A 15,444-nucleotide genomic window follows, 5' to 3' on the forward strand; every position below is an offset into this window, starting at 1 on the left:
GAGCGTTAAGAGTTTGCTACAAAAGTCAAACCCGCTCAGGAGAGACCCTTGTGAACAGGAAGACTGCCTAGTGTGCCAAACAGGAGGTAGGGGAAATTGCAGAGCTACAGATGTAACGTATGAGATCAGTTGCAAATCCTGTGGCGATAAGTATATCGGAGAGACGGCAAGAAACGCGTACACTAGGGGAAGAGAACATTTGATGGCACTGGATTCGAAAGGCGAATCATCAGCACTAAGTAGACATTGCAAAGAGAAACACGAAGGGCTTATTACAGACTTCCCCATGAATATGACAAGATCTTTTCAGGGTGATGCAATGTTGAGACAAATAACTGAGTCTGTTAAAATTAGCAGAGAAGAACAAGATAAAATAATAAATAACAAAACAGAATGGAACTTTATGAAGATCCCTAGAACAGTTATAATGTAAATTTTCTCTCTTCTTATACTTTTACAGCTCGCGCAAGTTTACTGCGCGCGCTCTCGTTCATCACGAGTATGAACACTATATCGCAACGTAATCATTCAGTTAGATTGAGTTAGGTTGAAAAGGTCCTAATAAACGGACGAAAAAAATTAAAAATATTCTAAAAATTAAACTTAATATAATTTCCAAGATATCCAATTAGATCCATATAGGCTATGCAAATATAAAAAGGAATGTGGATTTTCAGGACTTTTGAAGTAGTTTCAATAGGATTTCAAAAGGCTTGTTTAAAAAATCCCAGATGGTGGCCTTGTGGTCACGTGACAGGGTTTCCATGGTAACAGATATGTGGTAATTGCTTGCCTTGAAGAATTACTACTACGAGCCAAAATTGGGAAAGATTCATTATAAACTGTCAAAGATATGAATAAATAACTGATTTTCCATCATTTCCTCAAAAGAAACATGCCTTAATGGTGCTGAGAAAGGTTTATTTGTTGAATCGAGTTAAAATTCACTTTGGTCTTCGGTCTTTCAAGAGAGGCTGCTAAGCTTTCTGCCATGCTGAAAAAATGGCGTCCCCTAAGACAGACCCATGATTCAGTGCGCGTCATACTCGTTTCCAGTTTTCTGCCCAACCTTGGAGCTACTGACTGTCTACCCTAAAGAGTTGCTAAGCTAGTCCACGGGAAATGTGCCCAATTCCCCACTTGTTTCTGTAGAGGACTATTCGTTTGTTTTCTTTCCCCATGCAGGTGCTACCTCAATTAAACAGGGTATCCCAAGCAACAGGATCGACCTTTTTGCATGGAAAATTAACGTAACCTAAGCATATTTTCTACAAAATAATTACTTATGACCTTTTTAACTTCGTATGCGAATTGCCCATCATTCCCTTCAGAGACGAATATGTTAAAATATTTACACGTGAAAGAATCAACTCCCAAGAGTGACATCACATGGCCTGAAATGTGCACAACAAACAACGAAGCCAAAGAGGTCTATTGGCAAGACTTACGATAGCACTGAGGTTATAGTTGCTGTAAGCGCCGTATCGATTATAGATCTTCACAATAATTGAAAGCTTGTAGTCATCGTCCTTGTTCCCGATAGGCAGAGAGCTTGAAGGAGTCTCATGGAAAGGTCCATAGTACCATAGGGTAGAAACGGTCTTATCTGGTGGTAAACTACTGATCTTTGCTTCTGCTTGGCGTACATTGATGTAATGAAACTCGTAGAGAATCTGCGGGTCTTCCGTCTGCCATTCTTTGCAGCTGATGTGGTACTTGCTTTCAATGTTGTATCCTTCTTCGGGCCTTGGGAAGAAAATCAAATATTTTACTGTTGATAAAAGTTTTGTTGAGCAGTACTGAAACCCAAGCTTATATTGAGCATTGAAAGGGGTATTCTGGTCTAGCTTGGGTACAAGCAATATTAGTGGAAGAATCCGGCTCCTTCTTTGGTACCGGACAAAGTTTACGTAATTCAATCGAAACAACCAAAGACCCCAAGTTATACAATAGAACCAAGCTAACAAAGAATACAATAGGTTTGCGGTACATGCAAAAGCACCCCAGAATTCGGTGTTCTGATATATAGCTCTGTGTAAGAACAACAACATATAAGGCATAATGACAAAAAGTACCCAAAGTAGACCAGCATGCCACATGTTAGGCGTTTTAGAAACTCGATCGAAGGATGACGTGATATTTATAACAAATAATGACGTAATAGCGTATTATTTATAATAAGTAATAATGTACATTTTATAAATATAAATCAGGCATAATGACGTCGTACTTACAATACTTGGCAGCTTCCTCCATAAGGACGTGACGTTGTAACAATATAATATTGCGTGACAGTCGTGACTGACCGTCTAGTCACTTCTAGATTCAGATGGTACTGTTTGTTTTCACTGAGAGTGTTTTCTCTCAGGACGATATTCATTTTATCCCAACCTGTGGTTGTTGTGGAGGGCTCTTCGTGCAGCGCTGCATCGAGCTTGCCTCTATTGTCAAGTAAACGCCACTTAAACGACAGATCCCTTGTATCGTTTTTACAGTTGCTACAGAATGCAATGATGACGAGACGATCTTGAGGATTCACTTTGTCTTTACAGTTGCTCTTACATCTTGGAATAAGAAAGAAAAAAATAAAGAACACCTCAGTAAATTCCGTAACTTTAGCAAAGTACAAAGTTTTTTTATTTTCATACGTAACTCCCAGAAAAAAAAAATACAAACTTTTCTCGCCTTTTTCATAAAACGCGCGCGCGTCAAATTGGCTAATGATCACATTGTTTATCACATACAGAGCGACGTTTTTGATTTTTAATTCATTTTGTTATTGCGCATGTTCCGAAAACCGATCAATAAAATAACGGATATTTAACGAAGGTATTATTTTTTAGTTTTACAAAACTTACTGGATACTTATCAAAGGATTTTCCTCTGATAAAATAAGTATTTTTTGTTGGCATGTTTTCTGTCGGCTGTCTTTGCTCACTCGAAGCTGGAACACATACGAAGCATTTTCTCGGAAATATTTGATAGGCAAATTTGAGATGGCAGCATTCGGCTCAATGGAAATGTCTTGAAAAGTTGTTGAATTACAGTAAGTAGGAACGTCGGAGTTGAGTGGAGCTGAAAACACCTATCACAAGAACAAAGAGAATAACTTAATGATTTGTTTTACAAGTTACAAGATTCTTTAGAGCGTTTTTCGTGTTTCTGTGACCTCGAAAACTTCTAGACGCCTGGGCTTGTGTTAGGTCCTCTGTCAATGAAAAAATAGTCAAAACCCAGTTTAATGGAAAAACACAAAAACGAGCTTAAATGCTTGTCTGAATGTTACCAGGTCAAAGATTGAATAGTAAAAAGTGCTTTAATCATTAATAGACAAAGCAAAGGTTGCTATTTCAAACAATCTAACTCATTCTTACTCTTCCTCGACTATAAACAAAAACTTTAGCAAAATAAATAAAAAATGAAATAGCAAAGAAAACATTGAAAAATAACTAATTTAGACGAGCGTGCTTGAGCACGGCATTCATAACGCATGCGCATCTAACCAGCATCACGTGACTATTCAGGTTCTGTCTGCGCATGCTCGCGGGAGTATTGCTCTTACATTTTTCGTGTTGTTATCGTCGTTGAGTTTGCAGCTCCATTTGAACGCCAGCTTAGGTCCTTCTGGTTGGTCTGGGTCCACAGATCCTTCTCCGTTGAGGCTGATAGCGCTACCCGGCTCATAAGGCACTCCACGAATATTACCACCATTAATAAGGCAGAACAATTCTGATTTACGAATGTCAAAGAAAGTCTCGTACAAATACTGGTGTCCCGTACCCGTGTAGGTCAGCGTCATGTTTATAGTATAGTTCCCTTTCTCCAGTATAATTGGCGGCACCTTAAAGACTTCTTCACTGTCCGGTTGGTAATGGTTCACTGGAGAGTACAAACCGCTTTCCATTTTGTAGATTCTCCATTTGTAAATCAGTTTACCATAACTACAGCCTTCCCTCTTTGTGTACACCGAGCGGTACTTTAACTCCAGGGGCGTGGCCATTGTTTTCATTAGCGGAGACTTCTTTGAGTAGTTGGCTGGTTTGAATATTGCAGGAGGTCCACACCATGTCACGCGTGCAGGTATCGACAGACGAATAATCTCTCCGTTGGCCGTAGCGTTGATGGAGATTTGCCCCGTGTAATCCTTGGACTCAAACGTCCCGAGGAAGCTGGCTTTGCCTTTTAGAGTAATTTTGCTATCTTTAATATTAGAAATCTCGTAAGTCAGTGAGTAATTAATAGGAATATCTAGCGTAGAGTAAATTGTTATCTGGAATTGCTGGCCAGTGGCGATTTCTAGGACTCCATCTGATGTTAGCTGTGGCTCGACCTCGGTGATGAGTTGACCTATTTTTCCTTTGACTTCGATTGGGAATGTTTCGGATCGTTGCCCCAGAGGAGGAGAGATGTTGTTAGACGCCTTTACAACCATTTCCCTGGTACCACCTGTGGAAAATCTAAACATATGGAGAAAGATAAGTCATTAATCTGTAAGTTGTTACAAGCATACGTTGTCACGTGACAGCAAAGTGCTCGCGTTATTAAGGTCTCTGCCAAGTAAGTTAAGGCGCGATTCGAAGAGCATGTCTTGTCGGCGCTTCCTTTTTTATTATCATATCTTACGTGCTAGTGCGTGACTAGTTATCCTACTTCCATGAGCGTGACTAGTTCCATAAGCGTGACCAGTTATACTACTTCCGTGAGCGTGACTAGTTCCATAAGCGTGACTAGTTATACTACTTCCATAAGCGTGACTACTTCAATGTGCGTGACTAGTTATACTAATTCTATGAGCGTGACTAGTTATACTAATCCATTTGCATGACTGGTTGTACAACCTTAGGCTCCTCCGCAGGGAACCCCATATATTCTCCGTTGAGAGCCCTGTGTTAAATCTTATGGCAGAGAAGAACTAGGAACTAGAAAAGAGAAGGGAGGAGGAGTGGGGATGAGGGAGGGAGGGAAAAAATCGAGAGCAGTAACATCTCCTCTTCTTCTTTGCCCCTCCCTTCCCCCTCCCACTTCGACTTTTTTGTCCTCACCATAGGAAGCCCAAGGAGCAAAAAGAGCCAAGGAGATGCATGCCTGCGGAGGATGCTAGTACAACCTCCATGTGCGTGACCAATTAAACTTACATGTGCGTGACTTCTCGGGTGGTATTTGCAGCTTCGCTTATGAAGAACGTATCTGTGACAACTCCATCAAAAGAGACCTCCACCGTGATGTTTGTACCGCGGCTAAATCGAAGGGAGAAGTTTGCAGGAATGGTTACTTCAATGTTTTGTGACTGGTTGACCAGTTCAATCAATCCCACGAGGTTTTGAACACTAATGATGGTCGAGGCGTCGCAGGCGCTGATGTTGTTGGATGCCATTACCGTTACTTCATGCAAACCTAAAAAAAATCGGAAAGAGACAGAAGATATTACGAAACAAAGCTTGGAATTCTCTACCCTTCCCCAATAAGTAATGACGTACACTTTATTGATACTAATCAGGTATAATGACGTCGTACTTACAATACTTGGAAGCTTCCTCCGTAAGGACGTGACGTTGTAACAATATAATATTGCGTGACAGCCGGAAGAGACAGAATATCTCACAAATAATAACTTGGAATTCTCTACCCTTCCCCAATACCATTTCACTTTTCCACTGAATTAATCCACTGAAATCATTGTCATCTCATTTCAGACTTATATACGTGTCATTCTCTTGAACATAATTTCTTTGTTTACTGGTAAAATCATAGAGAAAGCAGAAGTACTTGGACCTAACACAAGTACAGAATCTTCTTCCACTTATGTTTTGAAAATGGGACCTAATTTCGGGGCAATGATTTCCCATTTCAGACCATGTGTCATTCCCTGGAATAGGATTTCCTCGCTTAACGATTACGTACGAGAAGACATGAATATGGAAATAGCTCAAACAAAGAATCTTATTCTCAAGTAAATGAAATGTGGTCTGCTGTGGGAAAACAGTACGCCCAATGATAAGACGTCTATTATCAGATAATCAACTTACCAGGGATATCTATTTGCATATTCGCATTGCTGTCTGTCACGACTGTTTTATTTGCAATGTTCCATGTATACGTAACGTTGCTCCCTTTTTCAGTCTTAGGGATCAGGTCAAAAGACTTGCCAGTAGCGTAGCTAACGCTCTTGTCATAGCATAAAGGTTGTTCGATTTGCAGGTTGGTTATGCGTTCCTGGCGAAAGAAAGAGGTTTGAGATTGTGTTAATGATTGGAAGAAAGGAAAAGTGGGGCGAAGAAAGAAAGAAAGAAAGAAAGAAAGAAAGAAAGAAAGAAAGAAAGAAAGAAAGAAAGAAAGAAAGAAAGAAAGAAAGAAAGAAAGAAAGAAACGGAACTAACGAAAGAAAAAATAATTGATGAAAGAATGAATAAAGGAAGGAAGGAAGGAAGGAAGGAAGGAAGGAAGGAAATAAGGAAGGAAGAAATGAAATACCAGATAGATAGATGGAACTAACGAAAAAAAAAAAGAACGAACTAAAGGCATTTTTTTCGCCCTACCTGCACAGATACGGTACAAAACTGAAGTGAATCGTTAAAGCTATTGCCCTGTTGACTCTTGATAATTACAGACACATTAAATATCCCAGCATTATCGAACGTTAATTCATTAGAAGTGAACGAAGCCCGGCTCATATGCGCTCTGATAACGTGGTTGATATTCTGTTTGATTGCTCCAGCACTTTTGGACAACTTCGAACCCACTACAATGCTGAACGACGAGTATGGGTAATAAAACTGGGGCTCTTCCAATGACAATTCAAACGCCAAGTCTCCTGCGCTGCTATTGGTTGCCCAGCCTATGACGTCACCAGCTTGCACTTCAATGGCTTTGTGTGGTGGTAGGCTGAATATGTTGTAACCAACTTTGGAGATGTTGACAATGGTCTCTAGAAGTTGGAACAATAAAAGTCTATAATTTAGTGGAACCTGCCGCCTGTCTCCTATCTAATAGGGTAAAGCGTGTGACATAACCTATAGATTTGGTACTGAACTGGTTTTGGAAATTATTTCAGAAAGATAGCAGCTTTGAAATAGCAGTCAAAGAGAATAGCCCCGTGACGCAGAATACATCTCTAATCGTAAAAGAACAACACATTTAATTTATTCCCTAAAAGGACGTCTAGGCTGATGTATGTCAGGGCATCTATACAAGTCTGGGTACGGCTAACTCACAGGTGGAAAAGGACGTCTAGGCTGATGTATGTCAGGGCATCTATACAAGTCTGGGTACGGCTAACTCACAGGTGGAAAAGGAACTTCGAGCGTGGGGATTTTGTGGATGAAGGAAAACAAGACAACACTGAGAAAACGTAACCACTTTAATCAAGGGAGAGACGCAACAAGCTTCATTCACATGTGATACCGCTTACAGGAGGTCACCCGACACCACAGAGGGAAGCTTAAGAAACGATTGTATTACCACTACGCTATCTATGATTAGTAGTGAATTACAAGCGCAGTTATTAAATTATTATACTGATTATAGCGCATTGTAATCCATCTTACCTTGTATTAACCTATAGTCCACGATGGGAGTAGAAGATCCTGGGAAAGATACATTCTGTACTGCACACCCTTGAAGGCAGTGTCCTGTGGCCAGACAGACATTCCCATTTCCTGGACATTTGAAGGTAGTGCTTGGCTTACACGCGAGACCAGCTGGGATGCACGTCATGTTTAATGGACAGAACAGTTCCGCGGGGTTTGAGCATACTGGGCGATATACCTACAGGTGGTACGGTGGGAAGAGACGAGTGAAGATCAACTTCTACATTACTCAGTTTCGAATTCGAATTCGTACAATAGACTATTTGGAGTTCGAAATTACCGCTGTGTTCCTTGATTACAGACTCATTTACTCAGGGTTAGCCTCGTATCAGTGTCTAAATATTCACAAATACCAACAGTAACTGCAACGATACAAGCACTTTAAAATTCCACGGACCTTCACTGGAACTTGAATATTCTACTCAAAATTGTGGTTAACACTGAGCAACAGAGAACTCGAAACTCGATTATTACTAAATGTATAATCAATTTTGTAAAATTTAGATTCATATGAGGAAAAGCGGGGGAGGGAGATTTACCTGAAGTTTAATGGTTCCAGTCTTTGCAGCGTACACTTCCCAGGCCATCACGTATCCATCTCGGTTAAACATGGACGTGGGCTTGATGAAAGCACCGTCGGACTGGGGCGAGCCGTTTATGTTGCCGAAGGTTGCTTTTGATCCTACTCCAACGATAGTGGCATCTAAAACGTAATGATATCAGAATAGCTGTAAATATATACAAATGGGTTCCCTGTGGCTACTAGCCTGCGCAGCGGCTCTTCGGCGCGGGGGACTAGGGGAATGGATTTCATTTCCACATTCCCCAATCCTCCAACACTGGAGGGCCGTTTCGCAGGCTAGGCTACTGCTTTAATCTTACCACTCATATTGAAGTACTTTGCTTCCCCTTGGTTATTTGTAATCCACCTCGCTCTCAAATTTGTCCCCTGGGTAGTATAGGCCGTCACTTTTGTCACGTTACCAGTCTCAACTATTTCCTCCGGGCATTTGATACGTACAATCCCGAGAGAGCTCTCGATCGAAACCCAACCCGAGGCACGAATCGGTCCTGATTGGCTGTTTCTTGCGGAGACTTTGACCTCGAACACGCCCGTTTGGGTGTACTTGTGGGTGGTGTTGCAACACGTGGTCAGGACGAATGACTTGTCGCCGAAATCGAATGTGTACGATGCGTTGGTTTCTCCTATGAAAAAATCAAAACGAATTCTCTTTATATACCTGTAGTGTAGTAGGCGGATGTGTAGTGGAATACGACCCATATCTGAAGCACAGCTCAGATTAAAACAGACATTTTAAATGTGTTTTTGGACTACATATTCATTTACTCAGGGTTACCCTCATTTCAGCCTCAAAATATTCACAAATACCAACGTAAAGTAAAGAATACACAACTTCAATAGTACAAACACTTTGACATTCCACGGACCTTCATTGAAACACATGAATATTCTGCTTAAAACAAATTATAAAATAACTGTTCTAAATCTCGCGTTCTGATTGGTTGGGAGCGCGTGCTTTATGAGAGCACGCAGCACGCACGCGCACTTCCAGTTTCGTCATTCCTGTAATTTGTATTTTATCAAAGAAAAAAAAAACTTGCTTGCTGTGCTGTCTGGAGTTATAAAGCACTTGGGGATTGGCAGAACACTCGAAAAGTGTTGAGAAGCACTCCGTTTTACGAATTCGATAAAAAGTCTATTAACCCTGGCATCTTGATACATGATCAACAAGTCTACCTTTAACGACTGTGGCGCCAAAACCAACATCCTGAAGAAGAAATCCAACATCCGGGGTATGTACAGAGAGACCTTCAATTGACACGTTGGTATTGAAGACCCGGATGTAGGCCGGTCCAATGCACACGTCACCGGTACATACTTCATTGCATTTGCTGTCGCTAACTTTGGCAATCTTGTCTGTTGTATTGCTGCAGTAGCAATAGGAGCCCTCTGTAGCGGCATACTTGAAAGGGCTGGTCGTCAGGGCGCATGCTGAGGTGCAGTCTTGGATGGACGTATCGCTGGCCTTGTAATTTCCAGCTGAATATATAAACTCCTTGTTGCTTCTGTCTTGGGAATAGCAACCGAGATCCCAAACTGTACAAACAATCGAATGCAAACCAACATTAGAAATCTATATCATATGGATGGAGGCTTATGGCAGCCATGACAGAAGGCACGATAATAGAGTCTTTTTCCCCTGGGAAACTGAATAGTTCCCTTCACAGTTCCCGGCACCATCTTGAAAGGTAGCCGTGCCTTTGCATCGAAGCGAGATGAACGGTGAGCTTGCAATGATAGAGGCATGTGAATAATTGTCCAAGGCGTTAACAAAAAGTTGTGTGAATAAATGTCCAAGGCGTTAACAAAAGGTCTAAGTGAAAAGGACTATTTTTCTCATGTGAACCAGATTAGGCCAGATACAATTGTTCGTGCCTCCTGTCATGGCTGCCATCACGTGATGATGCAAAAAGCCTCTATTCCTATTCGTCATTTGACATCATGCCCGCCCTTTTGGCTGAAACTAACAGTTCAGAAGTCGGCTGTTAAATATTCAACTCATCAAACTGATACATGCACTGCATACTAAATAATCTTATTCCTATTCTTATGTTAGAGTGCAAACAATATATTATCCGTGAAATAGTACTAACTAATGAGCACAAATTAGCATCAATGAAACAATTGAAAAACAAAAGAAATAGATGTGTTTAGTGCTATTTAGTTTTTGTGCTAGAGTGGTTTCAAAGACCCGTGAACATTGAAATACACCGAAAACACAAAAGAAAACCAAAAAAAAAAAAAAAAAAAAAAAAAAATACGGACAATAAAGTATATTTTAGTATTAAAAAGATATAACTAGCTAAAAACTAGTGTGAGCTGCGTCGGTGTTTCTAATGAAACAGTAATGATGAAAAGGTAAATTATACACCGTGAAAAGATGAAAAAACTTACTGACGTTTCGGACGCTAGTCCTTCGTCGGAGTAAAAGAGAAAGAAGTGGTAGAAAGGAGTGTATATATGATAGAACAAGACAAAAGAAACCAATGATTTTACCAATATTTTAGTATAATACGCTAAAGTGTAATACGCTAAAGTGTGTTTCACGGGTATTTGAAAACACCTCTATTTCAGGGATATATGGTTTACACTCTAGTGAGCTAATTATGATATCTTTCACCAATGGCTGTTGTCTATAGAATCAAATGTCATTCTTTTATTTCATATTCCTAATTATACAGCTATCAAATTTCCACGCCACGAATTCAATATCAAGGTCTATCACGACATGGGCTAGACTATTCCAGAATACAAGCGTTTGCCACTATAAATGGCATATTACCATAGCAACCGAAATCTGTTCAACAGTGTTGGTTTAGTATTCTTTCTTTCTCGTGTTTTTCTTTGAATGCTGGAATAGGTTTTCAGTTTTACAATAATAAATATCGAACGAAGATGGCAGCCATGGCGGCCATATTGTATGATGTAAAAAAAAAAAAAAAAAAACAACAAACAAACGAACAGTACATAAGCAATATATTGTTCAACTTTAATAGGTATTAGTTACTAAGAATAAAATATGCTTAGTTTCTAATTATATTTTTTCTTTTTTTATCTGCATCCGGCGTTCAAAACCTTATTTTAATTGATTTTTTCTAGCTTTTTCAGCTCTGTCAATATTTGCTCTATGTTTTTTTTTTTTTTTTTTTTTTTTTTGTGAAATGATTTGCAATCGTTTCCAGGAGAATGAAATAACAGATATTCTTGGTAGTGATTTTGGTTAAAAAAACTATTGCTGAACCTATTGTTATATTGATGTTATATACAGCTATTTCAAAAAAAGTTAAATACTAAATACTCCATACTGAAAAGTGCATTCCAAGACCGAAGTGTATTGTGGGTCATAATGACATTGTTATTTAATCTATTTTTAGTGTATTCCATCTGAAACAATATACATACTAGCTAGTGTAGAGAGTTAATTGCTGCTGTATATTTACTTTTTATTTCAAATTGACGAGACCCACAATGCCCTTTGGTCTTGGAGTGCACTATTTAGTATGCAGTATTCAGTATTCAACCTTTTTAAAAAAGTGGTGATAACTAGTAGAATTAGCGTGGACTGCGTCGGAGCTTGTAGATAAATTGCATCACCGTAAAAAGCTTCGTGAAACTGACGTTTCGGACGTTAGTCCTTCGTTGGAGTAAAAATAGCTGTAACGAAGATGGCAGTTCTAAGAAAAACATGCACTCATACATGTCGTTGCTATTTTTCAGTTAAGATTAAATTGATTGCCTCCAGCAATGAAGAGAACAAAAACACACAGCATAACACGACAAAAATAGATTAGAAAGTCTTATATAGTTCTACGAGGATAGCACTACTAGTAATAGCCAGTGGCTAATAAAACTGTGGCCCTCGTTTCTTGATTGAATTGGAATAAAAGTCGACTGATTTTTTTGGAGGGAGGAAAACCGGAGAACAAGGAGAAAACTTTCGAAGACCAGGAGAGAAATAACATACAACTCTACTCACTACAAGACCCTACCAGATACGAGAATCGAACAAACAGTAACCATGATAATTATATAAAGGCAAAAGCAACACCAAATTGAAAAGCTGATTCAGTACAAGATGATATGAAGAACACACTGACCATCTACAATGATGATTACTATAGCTACTCACACAGAAAACTGTGTTAACATTTACACATAACTAACAAAAGATGCTTAATGATTTTGACATTCACAAATATTGTGCGACTGTGAAGACAATAGAGTAGAACAGCTGCTGTGGTGAGTGGGTGGCGTAAAGAGAGACCAAGCGCAGTGGAGGAAGAACGATTGGCCATTTTCTTTCCTTACCGGCCTCATACTATACTATTCACGTATCATTCATACTTGCCAAAAATAATAAATTGTGTTCGCCAATTTATCATCTTTCCAAATAATGCATCGATTTAATTTTACGTTTTTAGATTCGAATTTGTCCGAGAACCTAATGAAGAGATTAATGTATACGATGAGGTAATAGATAAGAATAGGAAGAACCTCGTATTGCGCTAGTATATTTTCAGTCAAACTTATTTTAAAAAGCTAGACAATCCACCACACTTTATTAGTAAACTGATAGGGATTGAGAATTCCCGTTTGAGTGACTATGAAATGAAATTCGATGGTCTAGGAAAGTGTCCGTTTCCGATAAGTAAAATGGACGGAGATTGAAAAGAAAAAAATCGAAAGAATTTTATAAGTTAACAATAATGAGAACGATTTTTCCATTCCAGTTTCAAATCATTTTCGAATTTCAATTTCTTATTATTGTTAACTATTGTGGAACAACAAGATTACGAAGAAAATGGTGACAATGACAACAACTGCTGCTGCTGCTGCTGCTGCTGCTGCTGCTGCTGCTGCTGCTGCTGCTACTGCTGCTACTGCTGATACTGATGCTGATGCTGATGCTGATGCTACTGCTATTGCTTTTGCTACTGCTGATACTGATGCTGATGCTGACGCTACAGCTGCTGCTACTACTACTTCTACTACTAATACTTTTATAACAACAACAAAGAAAGTATAACCAATATATAACCAATCTGAATCCATGCATTTGGTTGTAAAATGAACAGATGACTACAAATACGAGAGCTAATTATCATAGTGAAACGAAATAACATTGTTAAAATATGACAAGTGACATTCATGCCAAAATAACTCTTTCATGAAACTGTCAGTCAAAAGTGATTCTTAAGCCAGAAGCTGTTAGGATTCATATTTGCAGATCAATCGGAATTGTCTTGCAAGTGGATCTTGTGTGAACTCATCAGGACCAGATTGAGATTTCTTTCTTGATGTTTTGCAGCCTTAGTTGGTTTATTTAGGAAATCGTTATTGAGGGATCCAATCGCTGGCTTAACTCCAAAAGCATTTTAACTAAAAAATAATACAATTTTGAACCAAATATATATTTTTTATCAATTTTGAAACTAACTCATATAAAATCCCATTTTGACAAAGTTTTTCTGATTTGTCTCCTAAGTATTTAGCAATCGAAAACTGCAAGACTTTGTTTTTTAGTTTTGCCGCTGATAAATCTTAAAAAAATATGTCGAAAAAAATTACTGAACTTGAAAAAACATTTTTAAACAATATTCCATAATAACTAAAATGAACTTTCTGTGCTAAGCGTGGTGAATTAATGGCATTTAGATCATAAATGGTAAAGAAGATTAAGTTTCTTTATCTTATAATTAGAGCTTAGTCTAATTATTTGAACAATTTTCATCCAATCATTTCTCTAGAGTATCTCAGAATTACTTCCTTTAATTGACGTCTATTATTACGCCAATTCTTGGAGACCAATTTTCTTCGATTAAATTGACAATTGTCTAATTTTGGTAAAATTTCAGAGTCAAAACAAATTATTGCATGAGAGGAGGAAGAGAAATGGCGAGGATAGCGCCAAAAGATGCCAAATCATTCGTACACTTTGGGTTTCTTTCTGGATGGCATGTCATATTAGTGTCCAAAAGATGTCAAAACCGCGCGTCATTATTTTTTCGGCTTACTCTCTAATGACGTCAATGATCCAAATCATACATTTGACTTAGCTTCTTACCTTTTCAGTTTTTTTTAACTTTGAGTTTCCTCTAGGAGTGTTTAATAAGTCTCTGTTTTAGATGCATTGCTTTGTTTAACTCAAGTATTGCTTTTCTAGCCTCTAATAGTTTTCTAAAATCAACGGATGCAGCTTCCATTCGGCACTAAAACGTACAAACTGTAAACTGAAAAATCCATCTCGAATCCGAATTCAAGTTTAAACATTTAAGATTTTAAGATTACCCGTGAACGATTTTATTTAAATTGGCATGCATTTCATATGAGATGTGTGTTTATAAAAGAATAAGCCAAGGTTTCCCAACTAAGAGATTCACGCTAAAGTTAGCACTTTTAAAAATTGGACGAGAGCCATTAATTTTTAGTTAAATTCAATTATTTCATTTTTTCCCTATTTTCATTTCACTTTTTTCACATTTAAAGGGTTTCCTTCTATTTCAAATTTTGTTTTAGTTTAAGTTTTCTCGTCGACAACCGGGTTTTGTTTTACCATTTTCCTGCCTTTTTTCAATCTCCAATATGGCGGACAATATTCTCAAAATTTCGGACACGCATTTCTTTAAAAGATTAAGCCTTCAAACTTGAATTTTGACCCTGTAATAGTCATTAACGGCATTTGCGGCAGCTTTTAGACTTCAATAAAAGAGTTTCAGCTATAGCTTTTCAGATGCGCGTCCGGAGTTTTTGGCGTAATTGTCTTTCAAAATGAGAGAGTTTCCGCTGTACACGATGAAAGACGCCAAACAACGAAAGCTCTCCATTGAAACATATAACTAATGATGAGAAATATCGAGAATGTGTATCCAATATTTAAATAGAACTGCAATAAAACTGAGAGCCACAAAAGAAGCTAGAATACTAAGCTAGACATTCATAACGATTAAACGATATACATATAATATATAGTAAAAATACCAAAGCAGAATGTGGTCAGCAGACGGGCCACAAAGAGTTAGACAAAGGTAGACATTTAATGGTAATTCTAGTTCAGTGCAACAAAAGTAGAAGAAATACTTTAAATCGTTCTAGACCTTATTAGATTTACGAGATAATTTTTTTAACAGATTTCAATTCGACTTTTTTTTTAGTTCAATCGGTAGACGTCAGTCTTTCTACGACTTCCCGGAGTCATGTTAACTTTTAATTGCTGAGAAGCTTAAAGTCGCAGTCAGCACCACTTTTGTAGGGATTCACGGTTTTCAAAGCATAACT

The 15,444-nt window shown here is 38.4% G+C and overlaps 1 protein-coding gene across 1 annotated transcript in view; it reads right to left on the reverse strand.

Annotated features, from left to right (window-relative positions):
- LOC116296293 (polycystin-1-like protein 2) overlaps positions 1 to 15,444 on the reverse strand; it is a 37,123-nt gene that overhangs the window by 19,574 nt on the left and 2,105 nt on the right. Inside the window, exons 3-13 of the mRNA XM_031704316.2 lie at positions 9,346 to 9,705; positions 8,469 to 8,792; positions 8,126 to 8,289; positions 7,545 to 7,764; positions 6,537 to 6,925; positions 6,027 to 6,213; positions 5,136 to 5,394; positions 3,563 to 4,457; positions 2,859 to 3,085; positions 2,235 to 2,564; positions 1,449 to 1,746 (exon numbers count right to left, since the gene is read on the reverse strand). Coding sequence (XP_031560176.2) covers positions 1,449 to 1,746; positions 2,235 to 2,564; positions 2,859 to 3,085; positions 3,563 to 4,457; positions 5,136 to 5,394; positions 6,027 to 6,213; positions 6,537 to 6,925; positions 7,545 to 7,764; positions 8,126 to 8,289; positions 8,469 to 8,792; positions 9,346 to 9,705 — 3,653 coding nt within the window. The remainder of the gene's footprint in view (positions 1 to 1,448; positions 1,747 to 2,234; positions 2,565 to 2,858; positions 3,086 to 3,562; positions 4,458 to 5,135; positions 5,395 to 6,026; positions 6,214 to 6,536; positions 6,926 to 7,544; positions 7,765 to 8,125; positions 8,290 to 8,468; positions 8,793 to 9,345; positions 9,706 to 15,444) is intronic.

This window comes from Actinia tenebrosa, unplaced genomic scaffold (genome assembly GCF_029948245.1).
Source record: "Actinia tenebrosa isolate PJP-AT-01 unplaced genomic scaffold, QUT_ActTen_1.0 PGA_scaffold17__23_contigs__length_9995812, whole genome shotgun sequence".
Taxonomy (NCBI): Eukaryota; Metazoa; Cnidaria; class Anthozoa; order Actiniaria; family Actiniidae; genus Actinia; species Actinia tenebrosa.